The sequence below is a fragment of the Triticum dicoccoides genome, chromosome 4A (assembly GCF_002162155.2).
Source record: "Triticum dicoccoides isolate Atlit2015 ecotype Zavitan chromosome 4A, WEW_v2.0, whole genome shotgun sequence".
Classification (NCBI taxonomy): domain Eukaryota; kingdom Viridiplantae; phylum Streptophyta; class Magnoliopsida; order Poales; family Poaceae; genus Triticum; species Triticum dicoccoides.
This window is the reverse complement of record NC_041386.1, coordinates 27573259-27582215: the sequence shown is the minus strand read 5'-3', so window position 1 is coordinate 27582215 and position 8957 is coordinate 27573259. Positions and strand designations below refer to the sequence as shown.

At 51.6% G+C, this 8957-nt stretch overlaps 1 protein-coding gene across 1 annotated transcript; it reads left to right on the top strand.

The window, feature by feature from the left end:
* Positions 1-1306: 1306 nt before the first annotated feature.
* LOC119288601 (serine carboxypeptidase 1-like) lies at positions 1307-3339 on the top strand. The gene is made up of 6 exons (XM_037568192.1): positions 1307-1598; positions 1739-1846; positions 1933-2207; positions 2281-2532; positions 2618-2832; positions 2907-3339. Exons 1-6 carry the CDS (start codon positions 1322-1324, stop codon positions 3175-3177), a joined length of 1398 nt encoding a protein of 465 aa, XP_037424089.1. The 5' UTR covers positions 1307-1321; the 3' UTR covers positions 3178-3339.
* Positions 3340-8957: the final 5618 nt, after the last annotated feature.

Genomic DNA, 8957 nt, shown 5'->3' with positions numbered 1-8957 from the left:
TCTTCTGATCATCCTCCTGTTGCGCCCAGAAAAACCTACAGATCATCGCTGTCATTTGCTCGCGGATCCCCTTTGTGATATCAAAAACCGACATTGCAAAAATTGGAATAGCTTGGGCACACGCTTTTATACGGATCTCCTTCCCAGCCTTAGTTAGCAGTTTCTCTAGCCATCCCTGTATACATTTTCCATATTCTATCCTTCAAGTATGCAAATGATTTTGTTTTGGATTGGCCGACATAAACCGGAAGCCCCAGATATCTCTCGTTTCCAAGTCTCCCTAGTCAGACCCATGTGTTCCATCATCCTTTTGCGAATCTCTATTTTTGTGTTCTTACTGAACATGATGGTTGATTTATCCACATTGATTGTTTGCCCCGAGCAGTCTTCATATAGTTTCAGGATATTTTGCAGGTGAACTATACTATCTTCTGAAGCTTTCAGAAGAGTTAACGAGTCATCCGCAAACAATAGATGATTAAAGCTTGGTGCATTGCGACATATCTTTACTCCTTCCAGCAGCCCACCTTGTTCGCCACTATTTAGCAGACAAGAGAAGGCTTCCGCACAAAGCAGAAATAGATACGGTGAGATTGGGTCTCCTTGCATTAGTCCTCTCTCCGGGTTTAGCTGCTCTGTGAGAGTATCATTAAATCTGAATCTGTAGTTCACCGTGGTACAACATTTCATGACCAGCCTCACCCAGTTCTCTGCAAATCCCATTTTTTCATCATTGCTTCCAGAAAATGCCACTCAACTCTATCATATGCCTTACTCATGTCGAGTTTGATGGCCGCATACCCCCTGCACCAGACCTGTTGTTCTGCATAAAATGAGTTACTTCATAGGCTAACAGTATGTTATCCGTGATAAGTCTTCCGGATACAAAAGCACTCTGATTGGGGGCGATCACTTCGTGGAAAAAGAGATGATGAACCGTACCTGGTACTTCCTTTGTAAACTAATCTAGCGTTGAGATCTAAAAGTTTTTATATTAGTTTACACAGGAAGTAGTAATTTTCTCTACCGAATCGGTTAATAGCAGAGACAAGTAATGTCGAAAAAAAAAATACAGCACAGAGAAGTACGCGGCTAAACGAGCGGGGTAAATTGTCCACTCCTAATCAAAAGCATATCCTATTATAGGCGAAGGCTCCCCCAAAATGGGCAGATCAACAGCCCGCGATAGTACAGCCGAGCTCAAAACAGAGCGCGGACACCCAACCGACGAACCAGAGAGAGCGAAATAGGCCGGTCTCCTGCCTATAAACACCCTGCGGTCTCCGTTGGGAGCTCCGCCATTTTTCCTCCCGCGAGCAAAATGGCGCTGAGAGCGCTGCGCCTCTCCGTCGTCGTCGTCGCGGTCGTCGCCCTCTCCGCGCTCCCGCGGCGGGCCGACGCCGCCCCGGGCATCCGGCCAGGGCACAAGGAGGCGGACGTGATCGTCGCGCTGCCGGGGCAGCCGCCGGCCGTGCAGCTGCGGCAGTACTCCGGCTACATCCACGTCAACCGGGCCGCGGGGAAGTCGCTCTTCTACTACTTCGTGGAGGCGCCCGTCGACCCCGCTCACAAGCCGCTCGTCCTCTGGCTCAATGGAGGTAAAAGAAAGAACATATACATTTCTTCATAGGGGAGGAGGAGAATCTGTACGTAGCCAGGATGCTTTCTAACGTGCAATCGGATCAATGCATGTGGTAAGAGTTACGTTCATCGATCGGTTAATTTTATTGATTGACAGGGCCTGGCTGCTCTTCCTTCGGGATTGGAGCGTTCCAGGAGGTTGGCCCCTTCCGTGTCGACACGGAAGGCAGGACCCTCTGCCCGAACCCCTACTCCTGGACCGCCGGTCAGTCCCCCACCCTCAACAGCTTGCCGGTCGATGGCATTTCAACTGTGCTAACAAAATGGCCGGCGTGGTGTTGGGTGGTGCAGCGGCGAACCTGCTCTTCCTGGAGAGCCCCGTGGGCGTGGGCTTCTCCTACGCCGTGAACGAGGAGGTGTACAAGACCATGGGGGACAACATGACCGCCATCGACTCGCACATCTTCCTGCTCAGGTGGTTCGACCGCTTCCCGGAGTACAAGGGCCGCGAGTTCTTCATCGTCGGCGAGAGCTACGCCGGCCACTACATCCCCGAGCTGGCCGTCACCATCGATGTCCAGAACAAGAACCCCAAGCTCACCCCCATCAACCTCAAAGGAATCTCCGTGAGTACTGCCCATCAGAGCCAACAATTGTCCGTCAGCTTGAGATCGATGAGTAGTAACACGTGTGTCTCAGATCGGGAACGGCATACTGGAGTTCGCGGAGGAGCAGGCGGAGCTGTACGAGTACCTGTGGCACCGCGCCTTCATATCGGACGCGGCGCACGACACCATCGCCAAGCACTGCAAGGGCCCCGACGACCTGTCCACCGTCTGCCAGGCGGCCAGGGACACCGCCTACGGCAACACCGGCGACATCAGCGCCTTCAACGTCTACGCGCCTACTTGCCACGACAAGAAAGTCAGGCCAACAGACTCCAAGTGCACGGTATGTACCACTGTACATACTACTTGAACTACTGGTTGATATGAGCGGCAGCTGCACTGAACGGAGTACTTGCATTGGTGTGCAGGACATTGCTGGTCCGTGCCTCGCACACTTTGTGGAGGCGTACTTGAACCAGCGCCAGGTGCAAACGGCGATCCACGCCAACACGGCGCTCAAGTATCCGTGGGTCGGGTGCAGAACCCGGACGTACAACCTGAAACGCTTCGGGGACTCGCCGACGTCGATGCTGCCGCACCTCAAGGCCCTGGTCACCACCGGCATCCGCATCTGGCTATTCAGGTCAGAAGCACTTCTCTTCAGTCGATCCTACCGGTGTGAAGATCACTTGTGAGAGCATTGCCGTGGCGGTGCAGCGGCGACTTCGACGCGATGGTGCCGGTGACGGCGACGAAGCGGTCGGTGGAGAAGCTGCAGCTGGGCGTGGAGAAGGACTGGCGGGCGTGGTCGCCGGGGCCGGGCAAGGACGTGGCCGGGTACGTGATCGCGTACAAGGGGCTGGTGCTGGCCACGGTGCGCGGCGCCGGCCACATGGTCACCGTCGACCAGCCGGAGCGGGGGTTCGCGCTCTTCACGTCCTTCCTCCGAGGCGAGCCGCTGCCGTCCGCAGCGCCGCAGACCGACTGAGGCTGTTGGCAGGGCGTGTGCGTGCCTCGCGTGTGTATGATGATGATCGATGGTTGGCTTGGCTTGTGCTGCTGCCAGTGGTGGGTGTGGGGAAACTCCTGTACGTACGTAGCCCTTTGGCGCTGACTGATATTACTCACACTTGATTGGCTTCTCTCTCCACCCTACTCGTGTACCCCCGTGGATTGTTTATCATGCACACGGCGGCGCCATGGCGGCGGCACAGCGCATACGTATGCTTCATGGATGACTAGAACGTGAAGGTTGTTGACAACAGTTTTTGACACAGAAGAAAACGTAATCAAGATGGCCTCAAATGAAAGAGTGTCCAATATGAAAACATTCCGTATGGTCAAAATGAACATTTTTGATGTTTGGGTCATCACCATCCGATCTCATCTCGCGGGCCGAAGATGTGCTCGGAGTGCTAATATTTGGCATTTGGAGTACTGTTTAGCTGATTACACGTCCAAGAAAACCTCAGATGAAAAACTATTCTACATGGATTGTCTTCGCCTCGTTGAGGCGATTGATTTTTGAATTTTGAATCATTTCAATCTGAGGCCATATGCAAAAGTTACAGCCACAACTACGCGATGCAACGGTAGATGGTTGGATTGTTCGGGTTGGAAACTGGGTGATCCGGCCGCCAAACATCGGGGCTATTGTCCAGGCAAACAACAGAAGGTTCGAATTAAAGTCGGACGATCCGGGATGAAACCCGGACAATCCTAATAAACGTCTGGCTCGGAGTCCAGACATCCAGCAATGATTCACGTTTTTCTCTGTTGTTGCAGAAGTGATGGCCTTGAATTGAAAAACGTTCAACATAAAAGTTGTCCGTCTCATCAAAGCAGACAAATTTGCTCTTGGGAGTATCTCCATCAGATGTCTTGTGCGCCCTGTGGGTCCCAAAAACCGATCTGATGTCTTATACCTATCTAAATCCAAGTTCGGTTAATTTTGGAAGGATTTGTAGTCCTTTTAGTGTACGGAAAGTCCAGGCGTCTCATAAAGAGATGACAGGTGATGGCCGATTAAACAACACGCAATCGATCTATCATATACCAATCACAGCGTTAATGCCTTTTGCTGGTTGGTTTCATTATCACAAAGCCGCTCCCAAATTGGCATCCTCTATGGCCGTCATACAAATGAAGGCCACCATCTTCATCCACATATTGTTTGCACCACATCCTTCCTTCCTAGGTGAAAGGATCGATATGGTTGACTAGAGGGGGGGTGAATAGGCAACTACCAATTTTTAGCTTTTCTTTACCAAATTAAACTTTGCATCAAAGTAGGTTGTCTAGATGTGCAACTAGGTGAGCAACCTATATGATGCAATAACAACACGCATACAAGCAAGCAAGGGTAGAAACACTAAAGAGCTTGCACAAGTAAGGGTAAGAGATAACCAAGAGTGGATCCGGTGAAGACGAGGATGTGTTACCGAAGTTCCTTCCTTTTGAGGGAAAGTACGTCTCCGTCGGAGCGGTGTGGAGGCACAATGCTCCCCAAGAAGCCACTAGGGCCACCGTATTCTCCTCACGCCCTCACACAATGCGAGATGCCGTGATTACACTATTGGTGCCCTTGAAGGCAGCGACCGAACCTTTACAAACAAGGTTGGGGCAATCTCCACAACTTAATTGAAGGCTCCCAACAAGACCACGAAGCTTCACCATAATGGAATATGGCTCCGAGGTGACCTCAACCGTCTAGGATGCTCAAACACCCAAGAGTAACAAGATCCGCTAGGGATGAGTGGGGTAATCAAAAATCCCTTGGTGGAAGTGTAGATCGGAGCCTTCTCAACCACTCCCGAGCAAATCAACAAGTTTGATTGGCTAGGGAGATAGATCGGGCAAAATGAAGCTTGGAGTATTTAATGGAGCTTGAGCAATAAATGGAGCTTGGGGGAGGAAGAGGTAGGTGAGAAGGAGGAAGGGGACTCCCTTTTATAGTGGGGGCAACAATCCCGTTGCCCACCACCAACCAGCCCCGCACAGGGCGGTACTACCGCTGAGAGGGGGCGGTACTACCACCAGGCGACGGTACTACCGCGCCAGCCAGCGGTACTGCCGCGCTGAGGAGACTTAGTAAGGAACGGACCCAAATGTGGTATTACCGCGGTGGTAGGGCGGTACTACCGCTCCTGGAACGGTACTACCGCCACTACAACCGTGACTAGTGCCGCAAAACCCGACACGAGAAAAAGACCTCTCGAATCGAGGCGGTAGGAGCCAGACTACCCAGCGGTACTACGGTAGTGGGGTCAAGGGCGGTAGTACCGCTGTGGAGCGGTACTGCCGCTTGTGACCCTTCGGCCGTAGTACCGCAGGCAGTGCGGTACTACCGCTGGGGCGCGTGAGAGAGAGAAGGGATCTCTCAAATATGCTGAGGACAAGGCGGAGGTGCCAGGCCCCCAGCGGTACTACTGCTATGGAGCCAAGGGCGGTACTACCGCTGCGGAGCGGTACTGCCGCTTGGCTCCTCAGTGGTACTACCGCTGGGTGCGCGGTACTACCGCTTAGACCTAGACAGGACAAGGAAGAGAGGAGAGATCTCTTCAATGGAAAGGAAATGCTCGGAGGGTGAGAAGCTGATGTGTACGTGATGATTCCACCAATGCAAAACCCCAGCAGACCCCCTCTTGATAGTACGGTGCCCTCTACGCAACTAGTCCACCGAGAAAGAAACGAAAGAGCTACACCATCTTGAAATACACTCCGAGGGGAAGAAGGCGTCTCGTGCCAGGGGAGAATCTGTGAATTATTCAAAGCACAAGATTAGTCCGCAAACATGTTGTCATCAATCACCAAAACTACCTTGAGAGAGATATGTTGTAACAATCTCCCCCTTTTTGGTGGATTGATGACAACTAGGGATTTGCGCAAGGAAAAGAAATAAAACAAAGAAAGCTAAGAACTACAAAATATAGACGGGCTCCCCTAGAATGTGTGCACCAAGAGATGGCACGACCCACACATTCGGATCAACACTCCCCCTATATTTTATAGTCCAACAATACTAAGCACAAGATATATGAGAGAATTGAATAAACAAGACAAGCATGCATCACACAATAAACTACAGTACTCAAACATGACATAAGTAATAAGGTAGCGATAGGGAGCATATGTCTCACACCATATGTCTAGAGCTTAGGTCTCACACCAAACCAAACCAAAGAAGGACACCAAGAGAACACACAAGAAACCACAAGATGACTCAAAACACGACACAAGAAGCAAATCCCTACACTCTCTCCCCCTTTGGCAGCGAGACACCAAAAAGGGCATAGAGTGACACTACGACTCCAGGTGATGGGAGGTGGAAGAGCTTGAACATCACATCTCTGCATCTTTATCGTGGGTCGAAAACTGCTCGGCATCGGAGTCGGTCCAGTGGCAATTCTGATGAATCCAGTCCTTCTCTTTAGTGATCTGACCCTCAGACCCACTGGCAACTGTTGCTCCCATCTGACGCATGAGCTCCTTGTGGCAGCAATAACAGCCTCACCCTCGATCCCCATGGCAGCAGCAGCAGCATCAGCAGACGGACCCCCTGTGGCAGCAGTAGCAGATGGACCTCCTGTGTGAGGCGCTGTCCAGTTGTCCTTCTTCCTCACACGCTTGATCTCATGAGACACCAAGTCTCCAGTCTCTAGCAACACTCTGGGATAAGTCTGTGCCCAGGCCCTCTCAATGAGCCTCATGATGAATGGACCATAGATAGGACACTTGCGCTCAGACACGGCAGATAGAAGTTCAGAGCACATGACATGAGAGATATCCAGGCTCTCTCCAGTGCTTGCTTCCTTCTCATGCTGACAGAAAAGGAGCATGTCCACGAGGTAAGAGTGGACCATATCCAAATTCTCGATCCGAGGGAAGAGAGTCTCACGGAATATGCGATGAAGAATGTGCAGATACGGAGACAGCTCATAGGTCTTCTTCTCAGTTATTGGGTGAACCTTCACAGTGCAGTAGGGCCAAAGGGCTTGCTTGTGGGTGGATATAGCATTGCGGTGAGGATGAAAACCGACAGGAGTCTCAAGCCCGTTGTCCACCACATCAAGTAACCCCATGAACGCCTGCCACTTGACAGAAAGCAGCTTGCCATTGGTCATCCATGTCAGAGTCCTGTCGACATCCGTCCCAAGATGGACAGTGGCATAGAATTGGGCCACCAAATCCGCATCGAAATCCTTGTTGAATTGCATGATCCTGAGAATGTTCAATTGAGTGCACATCTGAAGGGCTTCGCCAAAGTATTCTGGGTCCTTCTCCATAGCATCAGTATCAATGGAGCAAACATCAACAAAAAGATTCTTCTTGGCCTTGATCACATCAAAGTAGATGGCAAACTGAAAACGGTTCCAGAACGGGCGGTTGACCAAAGTGGGTTCTTGAGCCACCGCATAGGGGTTGCGGCGACGCTTCTCCCAAAACTCCTTGTTGGTCATCTCAGTCACAGTCTTCCCTTTGGGTTTGTGGGTGGCTTGCTTCGATTGCTGAGGAGGTGGAGGAACACTTGCAGATGCACTTGCTGGAGGCGGTTGGGTGCTCGAGGAACCACCGACTGCCTCTGAGGTGCGGTAGCGTTTTGATGTGGCACGCCCGGGGTTGATACGGCGACCTTGCTTCTCGGAAGGGTCATCACCTGGATCCAAACACAAGAACACGCAAAACAACCAGAAAGAACGAGCATAAGCCAACAAACTCAACAAAAGATCAAGGTAAGGCAGGAAAATGATGGAAATTGGCATGCAGCGATAGTACCGTGACCTGCCCGCGGTAGTACCGCCCCAAGCGGTAGTACTGCCCCAGAGGGAGCGGTAGTACCGCTCTAGGTGAAGCAGTAGTACCGCTCGGTAGTACCGCTTGAGGCGGAGAAACAACAGTTTCTTAGCACAAGGCGGTGAAAAAGCGGGTTCCTACTACCGTGGTCAAATCCGGCACTACCGGCCTACCAAATTCAAAAATAATCCTACCAAACTCTAATCGAGATAGTCTACTTGCTTTCTCCAACCAACTTAAGCCTAGATTTAGCCAAAAATCTAGAGATGCAACCACCATTGCCCCTAAGAAACAAGAACTGAAAAGGAGACAAAACGAAAGAAGGAACGGGGGCAATACCGGCATCCATGGCAAGAGGACGTGGTGGGGATCGACTCCACCAAAGGAAATGGAGAGGGACGCCCCGGAGACAGAGATCTGCCGGAGCCCTCCCGCGGCGAGAGGAGGCTGGAGATAGGAAGAGAAAAGAGGGGCGAAGTGAATGGGTATGGGGGAGAAGAAACCTCCCCCTGCCCCGGCTTAACCCCCTGTTCTCGTCCCCAGCAGTAGTACCACGCTGGGGACGGTAGTACCGCTTATAAGCGGTAGTACCGTGCACCACCAGCGGTAGTACCGCCCAGCACGCCACGACAACTAAACAACACGGCTTTAGCTCGACGAAACGACAAAAACGGCAAGAGAAAAACAAGCACACCAGCAAACGACCAAGACACACCTCTTCAAACAAGGGCGGTGGCCGAGGCCACCTATGTTTGAGTCAAAAGGTATGGCACCGCGAAGATTTTAACCTTGGGCCCATGACCAAAACTCGTCTTTGAAGCACAAGTGCCATTAACAATGGCTAACGTGAAAGACTTGATCAATTTATGCATAATGGGGGGAGGGAGAGTTCATTGAGAGAACAGCACTCCCCCTATGTCCATGCCTACACCTAAACTAGACAACAAATTGAGCATGGTAGGGTGTGCACGGGTT